This window comes from Ascidia mentula, chromosome 4 (genome assembly GCF_947561715.1).
Source record: "Ascidia mentula chromosome 4, kaAscMent1.1, whole genome shotgun sequence".
In the NCBI taxonomy this organism is placed as follows: Eukaryota; Metazoa; Chordata; class Ascidiacea; order Phlebobranchia; family Ascidiidae; genus Ascidia; species Ascidia mentula.
Genome location: NC_138569.1, coordinates 4,304,111 through 4,319,267, shown reverse-complemented (window position 1 = coordinate 4,319,267; position 15,157 = coordinate 4,304,111). Strand labels below are relative to the sequence as shown.

The window sequence follows — 15,157 nt, the reverse complement described above, 5'->3', positions numbered from 1 at the left end:
CTGCCCTATAAACCTGTCTTTTGTGAAAGCCAAATTTACGCCTGCAGGCGTGTCGGCAGGCGAAGTACACCCTACTTCAAATCACGCAGCACCAGCGAAACTGTAGTTCCTCTTTCAAACCGCAAGCGCAAAGGGGAAACCGAAATGAGGAACCTTTTCGTCAATTATTTGCATATACGCGACATGAAAAATGTCCGGGGCAACCCTGGGGTATGGAAAGTCACAATGAGCAATGTACCGAAATCAAACCCATCCAAAACGACAATAACCACAGCAGCATTGAAGTCGAGTCAAAACGCAACCAGATTCGACCGGATTTTTTAACTTATTTATAGCGATAAAATAGATATTCGGAAAAGCCTGATTTGTGACTCTCTGGTCCTGTAATAGTTGGGTAAGGACCAGTGTATATTTGATCTCTGTATTTTTGCATTCACCTGTTTAAGAGGAAACCGTAGCGCCTTGTATACACAACACAAACCCCTGTGCTACAACGCAACGTCACGTGCCGTTTCTTGGCGATCTCCATTGGCTGCTTCAAAATAAATTTGACCCGTTCTTTTGTCCGGAGTGTTTTGGTTACGCTTTGCGAACCGTAATAGAATCCCTTGTCTGTTTCGGCACAGAGTGCACGCTACCGGGAATATCGTTGAAGTTACAAAAGTACATAACGGACGATACAAAAGGAGACAATGAAGTGTCAGGTTGCTTTTGCGAAAAGGCTTCGCAACGGCAACGCAGAGTTAGCAGGTTTGTTGAACCAGGATGAGTTTAGAGACTGACCGAACAATATTTGTCATTTCTTTAATTTAAGCAAAAAATTTGACGGCAAAGCCTATTACTTAAATTTGGTTTATGAATGTGTGATTTGCAAGGATTGTAATGCATTTGGATCTTTATTATGGTTTCCAGTTAAAAAACTAAATAAATAACTTGTTGATGTAATTCATCATACATTGCATTGTTTGGGGGACGAAGAAACAAAACATGTTTATTTCTGTTTGCTCCTGAAGGACCTTTGTATGTATGGAAATGACTGACCAAAACGCCAAGATGTGTCCAAAGGCCAGTGTTTACTACGTACGTTTTAAACTGTACTGGTTGTTTATTTAAAACAAAGGACATTCATAGAATAAGTGTTACTTACATAAAAAAAAATCTACCAGTACGTGCACATATTGCAATCTTGATAACATCTGTTGTTTATCGTGGTTTAACAATTTTTTTATACGCGAGTCTTTCTTTACCATTCGACAAAGGGCGTTAAGTTTGTTTGTATATACGCGGCCACGATGATACATGTCGTTTAAAACCTAAACTCACTTGAAACTCTTCAGATTCAGCAAACATGAAGAACACAGTTATTTTATGTTTATAGGTTTAAAGGCTGGTCGATAGGTTTATAGATCTGTACTATTCTAGCAGAACCATGACGAAAACAGACATCTTGTGCCCGAAAGCAACAATTTATTATGTACCTGGAATCGGCGGTAAAACGACCTCCCCCTTTTAAAGCCATTTTGCACCAACTCGTTGAAAGTATATTTGGTCTTGATTTTGAACCCAACCTCCAGGTTTTGCCGAACAAGAGTGTCCTAATGCAAAGTGTGGACCAAGAGCTCAATCAGTTCATTAAAAGAACCGCTGGTGACATTGATGCTTGCGAACTTATTAGTACAGTTTGGTTTTGCCACAGCCATGGTGCAAAAATGGTTTGCGATGCTTACAAGGAGCTACAAAAATCTCAACCTCAAGTATTTGACAAGATCAAAGAAAGCTCGGCTATTATTTGCATTGGGGGAGCTTCGCTGGCAACGGATGATATGGCAGAAGTAATACACCTGAACGCTTTTGATACAGTATTTATTTTATTTCGGTCTTTTAAACCCACAAATACATTCATGTTTCAAACTACTTTTTGTCTGATTTAGAAAGTTCAGTGCATGAAATTTTACTTATATTTTCTTGCAGGTCACTCTTAACGTCGAGTTCGAAAATGACCAATACTCCAAAAGTGGATCTGTGACAGTTGGCAAAAGAGTCGGCCACCTTTTGGTTATCGGCCCGTACAAGGATGGAATGTGTGGATGTTGCACTGGCAAATCTCGTCGCGAGGTCGAATATAAACCTGCCAGCAAGGGTGTGGCCGAAGTCGCTTGTGGGTTGTCTGTCAGTGCAAAAGAGCTTGTGAGGTCTTTTCCTTCTACAAGCGTCAACACCGAATATTCCCATCTGATCGACGAATATGTGCAATGCAAATCATGGAAGAAAGAAGTACGTAAACTTTTACCAGTAGCCATCGACACTGAATGCCAAGTCCATTCTTAAAAGTTTGGTTCTACTTTTGAAGCGAGTTTCGGACAAAATGTTTTAATTTTAGTAGAAATCGTTTCTGTGTACTATCATGATGCTTTGTGTATTTCACCGCATTTATCGAACGTCAACAGAAACTGACAGAAGAAAGCAAAAATAGTTTCTGTGTAAATTCATGATACCTTGTGCGTTTTACCGTTTCTTCTGTTGTAACGGCGACGACTAAAAAAATATTTTTTGTCAACATGCTATATGCAATGCTATGGTAAGAAACATATGTCAACAATATTGGATGTACAATGAAAATGGCTATGGTAACACCATGTCAGGGTGTATATCCTATATTGTGGACACATTATTTATCAAATTGACCATAAAGCAGTGAGAAGACTTTAACTTTTTCAATCGCCATCAAAGCACTCATATTTGTGCACACACAAAAAATAAATACTCTGTATGTCCTTATCAAAAAACAAGTAGTAGCATTTAATTAAGTTTCGACAAAAATTAAATACCGTGGAGTGAATAACCGAATGTAATGTGTTGTAACGTAATTAGTTTTCTTTTTACCACACACAGTGGCGAATAACTATATGTACAATGGTGACGTGCTGTTATGCACGCCATTGTGAAGGATGATGAATCGATTTACATGAAGAATAAAATGTATTTAAATGCTATTCTGTTAAACAGGGCTTAAAAAGTAACATTGTGCGGAACCAAACGCGACTTGCGTCTCTTTATGAATCGGCCTCAAACAGCATCATCGACACGAGCCCCATACCTCGCGTTCGGCGCGACGCTCCCAGGAGCTTCGGTGGCGCGCGCTTGTTTCTTGCAGCGAGGCACTGGAGAAATGACCTGAAGTCGGCCAATTCTACCTGCTGAATTGAAGTATATTACTAAGCGGAGGAAATGAAACTGACTAGGAATTCCCCAGTAACGGCGAGTTTTTCGGCGCAAGGGATTCGTTGAACTTAGCAAACAAACTGTATAAACAAATGGTATTTATGTTTACTTGCGAAGAGGTGGGCGACGCCCACATACACACTTGGCCAACACTACTGCTTACAATGAAGCAGTAGTATGTTATATACTGTACAGTAACAATGTCATGTTGTAAGGCTTATACTAAGTAAAAGGTAGGGACAAACTTATGTGCAGAATTATGGAAGGTATATTACAAGCCTTTGTCCCTACGTATTTTAAAGAAACACAAGTTTGAATTAGAAAACACCAGCTGCTTTAGATCCAAGAGAACGCGTATTGTCGTTAAGTAATCGTAGAACACGAGGAGTTCAAAAGGGTCAAGTTGGTGAATTTGTGATTGTGAACTTTCGATTATCATCCACATGTCATTTACGCGCGATGTGCGGATCCACTGCCATCTTTCCAAAACAATTTAGTTATTCCTGTTGGGACAAGTGTAAATGTTGCAACGGTGCATAAACTAACCTATAACGATGCAAGATAACACAACTCCACCCGAGGCACAAATAAATATTTTTGCGGATTGTCTGCTCTGTCAAACCAGTCTATATAGTGCTTCATCAAGTACTGTGCATTCTCCTCACTATATCGAAGAATATGCGCGCTGTAACAAGTGGTACTACAGTGCCTGCAAGGTATCCACAGCGATTTGTAACTTTGTCCGGGTGTATTTTTTTAGACTCTGTTAGTATATGCTGTGACTTGCTGAAACCTAATGGATATATGAAACGCACAAACTCTGTATTCTTGTTCCTTGTTTCATATGCTGGCTGTATCATAAAAAAAACATGAGTGATGTTATTCAAGTGTGGAAAGTAAGGTTTCGCTTAGCAAACAAACTGTTTAAACAAATGGTATTTATTTTTCCTTGTGAGAAAGTCAGTATGTTGCTGCATAGTAACAGTGCAGTGCTGCAAGGATTACCAAGTACCGGGCAGGGCCAAACTATTTTGTATCAAGAAGGTGGTACAGAACGCTTTTGTGCTAACATACAAAGACGTGGTGTGTTGTATTATGTCATTTTATTGTTTGTGTAAACAAATGTGGTTTCTAGAAGGATTGCAAAAGGGTTTGTGTCTCAAGCATGTTAAAACCATCCATGCTTTATCCAAACGCCACTGTTTGTTACGTGGCTGGTTACGGTGGCTTGAAGACTGAAGACTACGAGACGTTATTCCAACAAATGGTCCAAAGCATTTTCGGACTCGATTTTGACCCGGTGTTGCAAGTCTTGCCCAACAAAAGTCCATCGCTGCTAAAAGAAGATGAGAACTTGATGGCGAGAATTGTATTGCAAAAGAATGTAAAACGTGCGACCTGATAAGCTTAGTGTGGTTTTGTCATAGCCAAGGGGCAAAGATGGTGTGTGAAGCCTATAAGCACTTACAGGTCTATCCAGGATTTTCGAAAATCAAGGAGATGTCAGCAATTATATGCATCGGTGGAATTTCACTTGCAACACCCGGCATTGCAAAGGTTGCTGAGAACGTTCTGTTATGCCCAGAAATACAGATGCATATCTAAGCTTGTTTAATTAGTTATACTGAAAGAAAAATGGCCTTGATGTTTTTAACTTGTTTCCGTCACGAATAATGGGTTTGATTCCATAGAAACTGATGATGCCCTTTACCGGCCGAAATATATTTTTGTGATTTTAAACATCTGTCTACCAGATTGATTTTTTCAGTTTATTCCCAGCAACTTTAATTCGCTTTTTAGAGATTTTAAATTAAAATGTTTCACCGACAGGTCGTCCTAAACATCGAATTCGAAAACGATGATTGTGCCAAGGGAGGATCTGCTGCCATTGGTGACCGAGGCTGTCAAGATATTTTCCGCGTGGGGCCGTTCGTGGACGGCAAGTGTAAATGTTGCAAAGGGGTGACGAAATGTCAAGATGCTGAATACCAGGTTGCCAACCGAGGGATCAACGAACATCTATGCGGAGTGACAGTTCTTCTCAAATATTTCGTCTCAGGTATTTCGTCAGTGCGTAGCACTTCATTCAGTGCAGCCCATTCTCCTCACTACATCGAAGATTACGTGCGCTGCAAAAAGTGGAAGAAAGAAGTTCGACAGCTCCTACCCGTGGCGCTGGGCACGCAGTGTTAACGTCACCACGGTGATTAATTGCTTCATGCATATTGCTTCATTTAAAAATTCCGCCTGCTTGTAGTAATTGCAATGAACTTGTGTTTATTAAATCGTGTCCACAATGAATTGGCCGTTTGATGTCGCTATGTAGGTACAGAACTGATTCATTGGTCAAATAAGTGCTTTAAAGTTCCCAAGTTTTACCGTCACGTAATTGAACTGTGTTATGTACAGTGTCAGCATTTTACCTTGATAGGCGTTGAAAAATCAGCTACGCTTACTGGCCAGGCAACCTCTGCCCTAAATGTACATGCAAGGTAGAAAAATTGTCGGACGAGCATTAACCGGGATAAGGGGCAATGCGTCATTGCACGCGCAAGCACCTCTGATGAATGAGAAAGCTCTTCCTGTTCACCATTGAGTCTTCGGCGGCTGCTGGTATCGCTGATCCGAACGCTTAGTATGGAAAGCAAAAATGCGTGATCCAGTGTGCCGAGAAACGTAAACAACAGAGGCGCTTGCATAAGTTCGCTATTGAAAGCGCGGCTTCAGCTGGTTTGGTGCAGTGTTATCTTGCTTTAAATGTTTAACATTGTTTTAAAGTATATGTGTTACCAAGTACCTGATAATATCCCTTCTTCCTTTGTTAAGCAGGCTAGGATGTCTGCATGTGCTAAGCAAAGAGACAACGCAACAACTTAGAGGAAACAATAACATATGGTGGTTTAAAGTATTTCTATTGCTGTATATTTTAGGTAAGGGCGGTTAATAACTATGTGCAATCAGAAAATGCAATAGCGAACCTGAATGGCAACCCAGGCAGTGCTGAACACTTTTTCAAGCTTTGTAACTGGATCTGGTTTTGAGCCAACAACAAAGGCAACAAATTTATCCCAGGGCGGTCGAGTTTTGGTTGTGGCCACGACTTACGCCAACAACATTTCGGATTTTCCCACCGAGGAAGTTCTGACGTTGAACTGTGATGTTTGGGGAGATGCTTCTCGGATTGCGTTGCAGGTAAAAACGAACGGCGGGCTTCTGAGAAACCTCGTTAGCAAGCAAATTGCACTAATTGTTTACAAATGTGTGAATCAACAAATTGTCTTCACTCTCAGAAGCACTGTATAACAGATAAGTACAAAACTCAAGTTACCTCATGCTGGGTAACAGTGCTAGTTTATGCAAGTTAAAGCAGTATGTTACATTAGGGCGCTTAATTGGGGAACGGTTATAACGACACAGAGGAGCAGTAAGAGTAATGTTTCTTTGACGTAAACGTGGGATGTCCGGTATTGCTATACGCGACATGTTCCAGCGCTACACTATTCTTTGAGCTTTGGTACGGGCGCATATTTATAGTATGAAATTAAGATGTTTTTTATGTATTTTCACTCCAAGACTTTCCCTAGAACTCCCAGAATATTTAACTAGTGGGGTTACCTACGACGTCATTGCAAGGCCACGTGCTAATTTTTTGACATAAGATACTTCTGTGCATAGGAGTGATAGCAACGTACACGCTTGTTCGACACAGTATAGTGTGCTGCATGGTGGTGGCCAAACTTTTTCACGTAAATTACCCAAAATATTATATTGCAGATTATTCTTCTGCTCATCCTGTTTGTCAACATCGCCGCTGCCATCATAGTATTCAGTGTTCCAATAAACGTGCGTGGCAAGCATGTGTCTTTCCTTTTCGGCTGCGTGAGGACACTCAATGTATTGGATATTATGCAGGTTAATAAAACAATTGTGTTTGTTCTTTGAACTCTTTCCAATAAATCTGGTCCAAATTTGTTTAAAATACTGTTTTTTTGACGTTTTGCAAATTTCCTGTTTCAATTAGATGTGCGTTTTGTGATATGGGGTCATCACAAAATTAGAAATAGACATGATAGCAATATTTCATACTTTTACAAACCATTTTACGTACACGCGTGCAATGTTTGGTGTGAACTATCTGAAATTGAGCGTGTGTGTTGTTGGCATTTATTTTAAAATCTGTACGTTCAATCCTCTTTTCGGCATCGCATGTGTTAGTTTGGCATCGCATATATTGTTTGGCAAGACTTCAAAATTGCCAGCAGGTCTCCAGGGCAAACCATTCGCACCAAGTTTACGTCCTTGGAGGCTTGACTCGTGCGGGGTCGCATGTAAAGGTCGTCTGCGCCCGCAACATGTCACGTATCCCGCCACTGACGTTATGGGCAACATACATAACAATTTAAGTGTTGGCATCAGTCAATCGTATGGACAACCGGATATGTTTAAGTATTCGGGAAGCGGATCCTGACTATTTGTGATTTGTGATTTCCGATGTACAACAAACTGCCACTCAAAAATAAACTATAGAAGGGATAATAGTTTAAATTTAAACTTCGTTTTCATATTGCGGCAAGTTGTAGGGCGAAATATGCCCGTTCAGTTTTTTGTTCACCATACGCCAGGTTTATCAAGAACCATACACGTACGTCTGGTATGCAACAAATAAGTGATGTTGGCAAATACGTGCTTTCTTCGTATACCTCACTTATACATATATGTTACTTTATAGATCAACATTTTTTCTAGAAAATTTTTAAATTTTTTATTAATAGTTAAATCCAAAAATAAAATTATCAGGCACGCATATTTCTCGTTATTCACTGCAATTTTATGCATTTCTTTGTGCTTTAGTGCGTCGTACTGTTCCTGTTTCCAATGTTCATGCCGAATAGTTGTGACCCGAACATTGCCTTGTGCAACATCAGCGGTTATCTGTTCGCGACGAGCACTCTCCTCTCACCACTGGTTGCTATCATCATGGCAGTAGATCGCGCCGTGGCCGTGTATTTTCATGTGTGGTACAAGAGTCACCCGTACCTCAGGGTAAACACACAGCCGGAAAAGCTAAAACACCACAAAACAGACTGGTCGGCATTTTCGGTTCACATATGAGTATGTGGAACATAGAACTCTGTGAAACATTGAAAACGTTAACGGTTAGGTGTGAACAAAGCAACCACCTGTTGTTTTGCCATGTTTTTCAATTGAAATACTGCACTAAAATATAGCATTAATATTCGCACAGATTTCTATGTTCGACAGACTTATATATGGGTCGAAAACGCCGACCTGACTGTGTTATGGTGTTTTACCATCTTCGTAAAGACACGGACTTTAATAACCATTTGACCGAGCAATTTTTTCTCCTTTTTTGAAGATTTAATATTATAATGGATGCCTGCGTAACGTCAAGATTGCTTAAACAACAGTATTCCTGGCCTAACATAACCATATGGGGACACCATTTCTAAATCTATTCATTTTCTTTTTTACCACTGAAATACAAGCGACCATTCTTCTACGCATTCCAGGCCAAGTGGGGAATTCTAGCTGGAGTGATGGGGATGTATGGTTTCTACTTCACCCTTCCGTTCTACACCGATTTCAGTAAATACGTGGCTGTGCCATGGCTGGACGTATGCTCGTTCGAGTGGGGAGTACAATACAGGACGTTTAACTTGATTCTCGCCTTCATCAACGCCATCCTACTAATCATACTGCTGGCTGCAAATATCGCGATAGTTGTGAAGGTGAGAAAAGCAACGTCGGTACAAAACGTCATTCCTTCCCACAGTTCTACGTACTTTTCTTGTCGCATTGATTGTGAAAACGTGTAAAAAGTGCTCATGCAGATTAATTACGTCGTTCGGGCCTTTTGCAGTTTTTGTAATCCACACGCGTTTACGATTTATTTTCTGCAGATACGGAAACGTCAAAAACAAATGAAAAAACTGCGAAGCATTCACGAGAAAGCGAAACAGCCTTCCACGAAATGGTCGATTAAACGAAAAAAGTAACCGACTTTGTCTTTTATCGGAAGATTTTTTTTTACTTTTTGTGTTTCAATTCACCTTGAGACTTGTCAATCAATCGCAGGATGCACAAAAGTGCCGATGACATCATCGACATGTCTGGAGGGGAGGAGTCCCCGGCCACCACTCCCCAAGGCGACCTGACTCCCACTTCAAATTTCCGGAAGCGCATGTCGAAGACCCGTCCTCCTCCTCTCAACATTCCCAAGATCGAGAAAGATTTCGCGAGTGATTTCTCGAACAGTATTTCACCCAAACCGCGGACGAACAGCGGTCGGTTTAGCCGCACCCCCCCGACTGCGAACTTGACCCCACCGTTTGCCCCCATCCCCCGAGCCAAGACGAGTTCCGGGAGCTCCCGTCGCCCACGGTCCGGAATTATCCAGTCAGGGGCCAAGCGCCTTCTTACCCCCCCTGCGCTGGACCCTCTAAATCCGAGGCCCCCATCCCCTCTGGTGGCACACACGCAATACGCTGAGTGGCCAAATCCACATCAACGAACCCGAAGTTCGGCGGGTAATAACTTTTGTATCTCAAATTAATGACTAAGCAGGGAGTTTAAAATGAACAACAAGTTCTACATAGTAATGGAAAGATTTTGTCATGCATTTGTATGATTTGTGTAAGCTGCAGACAGATGGCCACTATTTCGACCTAAAAGGTCTCATCAGTGCAGCTGGTGTGACTATAAGACGACTTTGCTGACTAAACGGCCAAGCAAAGACTTCCATTTTGCTTATCATTCCTGTGATTGTTCTGAAGGTTTCTGTCTGGCTTGTGACTGTTCTAAGGGTGGTTTTCTATAATGTTTTGCATAAATAAGTCAGTATAAAATATCCAGTGTCTAAAATTTTTGCTTGTATTAGGGTTTTTGTATAATTTTGCGTCATCATACTGGGAACCAAAAAATATCATGATTACTGACACATAGCATCTTGCTTTTAGTAACTCGCATTACTTGAACAAAGCAGCTTGTTATCTCTTGTTGCAGCAGCGCACCCAAGGTCTCTTCGCCGATGTTCAAGCGCAGACAACATTCTGCAAGCAATAACTGTACCCGTCAAGCCACAAACACCGAACCTGCTTCGTCAAGTACTCGATTACCCTGCAGGTAAACCACAAGCCTTACGGCAAAACTTACACGATGTCTCTTGCATGCATGCGAATATGCAACACTTTTGCGAGTGTCTTTGATGACACATACACTTGTTATAGGTATTTTGGTCAAAATGTTTGTGGCATAATAACATTATTACATAGGGCCCTTGAGAGCAAACAAGCGTGCAGGCGCGAGAACTATTTTGCAGTTCATATGAAATTGTAGGGTGGGACCCAAACTTAACGATAGAAATGACCTTGTTTTAAAGAAAGCAATGGTGTTCGTGGGCCCCCTAGATTGGCTTTGATCCTGGTACGCAGCACCGGCTGCATCCCCTTTCCCATGGGGTCTGTTGCACTAATAATGCCTACTCATTTTTATCGTTATTGTAATACATCATTACGTTAAGTACGAAAAATATTGTGTGATGAAAATTAGGTGCAACAGCACAGTATGTGTGTGCTGCTTGGCTACAGGATATGTGCAATAACCGGTTGTGGTTTGATTAACGCGAATGGCTAAATGTCGTTTCAGCGAAAATGGCCGACAATGAATCAGGGAAATTCTCGGTCGGAACAAAGTCGAGTGATGAGGTAAGTTTCAAACAGGGTGCCATGGCAACCACAAACACGTCATCGTAAACGTGGTTACAATCACACACACGAGGTTGGGAGGGGGTTAATTATGAACATGGCTGAGGTAGTGACCTCTTAAACGGCGGTTAATTTAGGCCTTGCACGTAAGGAGCAAGACGCAGTATTTCCTTGACGTAAAAATGACGCAAGCCTCAAGCTGTGACGAAAGAGGGTATATCCTGTACTGTAGTATAGCGGATTGTTAAGATGTATTATAAACAAGTTTTCGAAATCACCTTTAACCTGTTGCAATGTTCCCAGAAAGGTTTTGGTTTCCAGGTTTAAGGTCAATATTGTTTTAGTGGTAACTCAAACCAAAGAGGTAAAACTGCGTGATCGACTATTAATGTTAAACGCAGTGCAAGCTGCAGGAAAATGCATTAACGTTAAGCAGTGCATTGGGTAGATTTGAGCTAAGTACTGTTTGCAGTACCCCGCACGTGTATACAGCAATGCATTAACAAGTGTTGCTGAGCTTGCTTAAAACCAAAGGCAACCTTCTTCCGCCAACCGCACTGGCTTCACTTTACGAAAACAGGAAAGTGCGTCAAGGCTACACATGCATACAAAGTTGTTGCGTATGATGCATATCAGCTTGTAGCAAGCTGCCAACGTTGTTACCTGTATTAAAGCCAAAGCGTATACGTCACTACTTTCTTTCTTGGGTTATTTGGAAAAGACGTATATACACTTAAACCAACTCTAGAAATAAAGTACGTTTTATCGGTATTTTTTCTCTGTCTTCAAGTTATGGGTTTCGGGCATCGGCTTAACTTAGCCCACGAAGGATGTAATATACAAAATTAAAAAATAGCCTGAATTTACTTTGATTTGTAGAAGAAAATAAACCAGTGCACACTCTTTCGCCCTACCAAGTCTATCAGTGCAGCTGGTGACTTTAAACCGGATAAACTTCTGCAAAGTGGCCACAATGGACAACAGCTTTTGCCTTGCTGGTCGGCATGACCTTCTCAGCCATAAGCTCTAATAATGGAACCCGATAGGGTCGAAACTGTGTGCGCTGTCTGAATTGGTTCTGGTACCCACTTTGGATTGATTCTAGTACGAACAACTTAAGCATGTGTTTTGTAGAGTGATGCATCTCGTCGTCGATTCTTTCACTCGTCCACGTCGTCATTTTTCCCGTTTGCATTTAATGCCTCGCTGCGTGGCTCCACCAAGCGGGATACGCAGAAGCGAAAGCGCAACCGCATGGTGCGCAAGAGTGCTAGTCGCATCACAAAGATGACAACTGCTATCTGTATGGTCTTCGTTGTCCTTTACCTTCCCTTCCTGGTAAGATTTTCCGCAATGGCACACGATTGTTGCAACTTATAACAAATAGCCAATGCTAGTTTTGTTGACAATTTTGTTTCATCTGATAAAGTTGTTGACATAAAATGCTTCTTCTACGGACAGTACAGGTCTCTTCAAAACTGAATTCGGTTTTAAAATGGTATTTTCTGGTGATAGATACGAAAATTGATTCAACTTGTACCGACCACATACGGCACCGTGTACGTACCGGAAGCAGTCGAGATCATCACATTGTTTGGACCCTTTCTCTCCCCTCTATTCAACCCCATCGTTTACGTCTTCTTCAATCCCCACTACAGAGATAATTTCACACAAAGATACAAGTAATCAAATTTTACGTGTTTTACAGTGATAAAAAGTGTACTTTGTGGTGTAATCAAAACCAGTGGAATTGCCAGGCAATGGGCGTAGCTTCCATATTGCCTTATGCACAGCAAAATTATTTTAATACGTCGATATATGTTCAATAGATACTTTGGTGCAAAAGCATACTCGCGGTGCAAATATTACAATTCAATCTTATTCATGTCATACAGAAAAGTGCGGGGAAAGTGTCAGTGCCACCGAAAGACGCGGCGACTTTTTAGCGCTTCCACCTTCCATTTCTCGAGTCCGGCCGGTTCAATCCGCCGCAAACGAAAGCCCCAAAAGCCGTCGACCGACTTTCCCAGCTCCAATCCCCGCACTGATGTCCCACTCTCCAGCCAAGCCGACGATGTGTTTGAGGAAGAGCGACACGCGTCAGGCAACAAAAAGACCGTGTCGCCCAATAACGTCACTAAACCGCTCATGCGTGACAATTCTACAGAGGGTTTGTGAAAAGTTATTCCTTGTTTGTATTTGTCGACACATCAGCCAGTTGCACTGTTTTCTTGCCAATCGTAAGTGCACTACAGAAAGTTCTACTTCTTGCCGTGAAAAACATTGGACCAAGGAAAACACTAATACGTGGTTACTTAACTCACAACTTTGTTTACATTTCTTGCTGAATGTGGCATTTGTTTGTTTATTGACCCTTTTACCTTTTTTTCTCGCCCACTGCCCTCGTGGTAAACACGGTAAACGACCCACTGTTGAAAAACGGAACTAGTTTTGTCTCAAGTGAAAAAGTTCATCTGCGATTTCGAACCAATTGCTGTCTTAGCAATGGTTATTGGTGCATTATTACTTAGGAAAGTAATTCGCCGTTTTAAATCATAGTAAATGCATTGGAAAATTTTGAAATCGTAAGCGGCAATATAGATAAACGTATATATACATTTACGTGAACATTGAAAAATCTAATGAACAAACAGCGTTGTTGTTTGGAAAGTGTCCGAATTATTCAATGTTTGTTGTTTTTGTCTTGCGTGCTCTTTTCCACCCTGGTCGCTTTTTTAGATTCAAGTTTAAACGTTTTTGATTCTAGTGTTTCTGCCGAAAGCTTATGAAAAAATACATAGCCTAGAATTTAACCTATGACGTTATTGTGAAAATAGTCAATGTCACTGCTTACGTAACTGATGGTTTTCAAGTGAGTTTGATGACATTAAAAGCTTTTTGTTTATATGCCTCAAATGTGTCCACTTTTAAACTTACATTCTTACCTCATGATGAAGGCTGTTGCATAACAGCCGAACATTGAGAAACGAAAATAAAATAAAGTTTCTCCAGAAGGGCAGTATTCTGCAATATAACATGCCTGGCAGCATCAGTAGCAATTTATTAAAAGCTTGAAACTAATATTTAATTTTTTCATATGTTGTTTCCTAATATTTTTGTGCTGAATCAAATCCGGGAATGACGTGCGTTTGGAAAATGTGCTGTATTTAGTTGCTCAACTAGTTAAAGGATTCGCAAAAGCGATTTTAAAGTCTAATCAAAGTGGATATTTAACATCTAAAGTAAGTATAACATCCGTGCAGGAAAGCTAGAGGACTATTTTACGTAACATCCGCTTGGTGGAGCTAATGGATTATATAAATCTGCACTCTTTAACGTTTTTGGCGGCAAACCACATTTTTTATCACAAAGAAAGATAAACACATCCTAATCATCTGCACTAATATATCACCACGAAGTAGTGCAAGTTGTAACTTAACGTGCATCAATGACGTTTGGTTTGGTTTGGTTTGATGCCTTGCAGTTAAAAAGCTTCCCTAACCGGCAGAGCAACTCTTTGGCCTTCTCTATAATTAACCTGTCAATATGTGATTCCTTCTGTGACTTTCAAAATTGCCTGTTAAATCTGAAGCACAATGTCGCTGCGATGTTGTTTTTTTTATGTTAAATATACAAGCAGAAATTCATGTACTGGCTCTTATTTGTCGGCATTCCGTTCGGTTCCTCTTCATCCTGCAATGTAAAAATATATTTTTAAATATAAATTATTAAAATCATAAAACACAAAAAAAGCAATAGCTTTTTACTACAGGATCAGTAGTTTTTACAGATAAAAATGCAGGTTTTTTAATGCTTTTTTGTGTGATTACGATAGTATGATCGCTACGCCTGCATCGGCAGTTTTGGTTAGATCCCAATTTTTGAAGTCAGTTTTGAAATTATAAATTAATTATATAAATTTATTTGATTAGAAATGGATGTACATTTGTACGTTTAAAAATAACCCTGACCACCTTTAAAGTATTTGCCGAAGCATTTATTTTAAACGGTGTTACATAATGTGAAGATCCCTTCAGCTAAATCGTTCATAGTGACTTAGCTACATAGTAATATTGTTTCATAGATTTACCTCTTAACGGCGGACACGTGTTTTCAGGAACACAAATTTTGTTGAGAACAGCGAAGCCTTTCGGGCAAGTACATCCGGGTGTACATTTGGTGATGGGGCATTCCGTTAGTACTGGACCAGG

The 15,157-nt window shown here is 40.6% G+C and overlaps 2 protein-coding genes across 4 annotated transcripts; both read left to right on the top strand.

The window, feature by feature from the left end:
• The first annotated feature begins 1,384 nt into the window (after nucleotides 1–1,384).
• On the top strand, nucleotides 1,385–2,972 carry LOC145899465 (uncharacterized). The gene is made up of 2 exons (XM_082988253.1): nucleotides 1,385–1,832; nucleotides 1,972–2,972. Exons 1-2 carry the CDS (start codon nucleotides 1,473–1,475, stop codon nucleotides 2,326–2,328), a joined length of 717 nt encoding a protein of 238 aa, XP_082844379.1. The 5' UTR covers nucleotides 1,385–1,472; the 3' UTR covers nucleotides 2,329–2,972.
• Nucleotides 2,973–6,164: 3,192 nt separating this feature from the next.
• LOC145899447 (uncharacterized) lies at nucleotides 6,165–13,865 on the top strand. 3 transcript variants are annotated; one of them, XM_082988232.1, is made up of 11 exons: nucleotides 6,165–6,414; nucleotides 6,997–7,134; nucleotides 8,074–8,265; nucleotides 8,754–8,972; nucleotides 9,144–9,235; nucleotides 9,319–9,770; nucleotides 10,249–10,365; nucleotides 10,888–10,946; nucleotides 12,081–12,284; nucleotides 12,462–12,628; nucleotides 12,842–13,865. In XM_082988232.1, exons 1-11 carry the CDS (start codon nucleotides 6,205–6,207, stop codon nucleotides 13,122–13,124), a joined length of 2,133 nt encoding a protein of 710 aa, XP_082844358.1. In that variant the 5' UTR covers nucleotides 6,165–6,204; the 3' UTR covers nucleotides 13,125–13,865. The 3 variants fall into 3 exon arrangements, with proteins under 3 accessions (XP_082844358.1, XP_082844357.1, XP_082844359.1); XM_082988231.1 differs by having other exon boundaries at nucleotides 10,246–10,365; XM_082988233.1 differs by lacking the exon at nucleotides 6,165–6,414 and adding an exon at nucleotides 6,483–6,736 and having other exon boundaries at nucleotides 10,246–10,365.
• The last annotated feature ends 1,292 nt before the right edge of the window (nucleotides 13,866–15,157 follow it).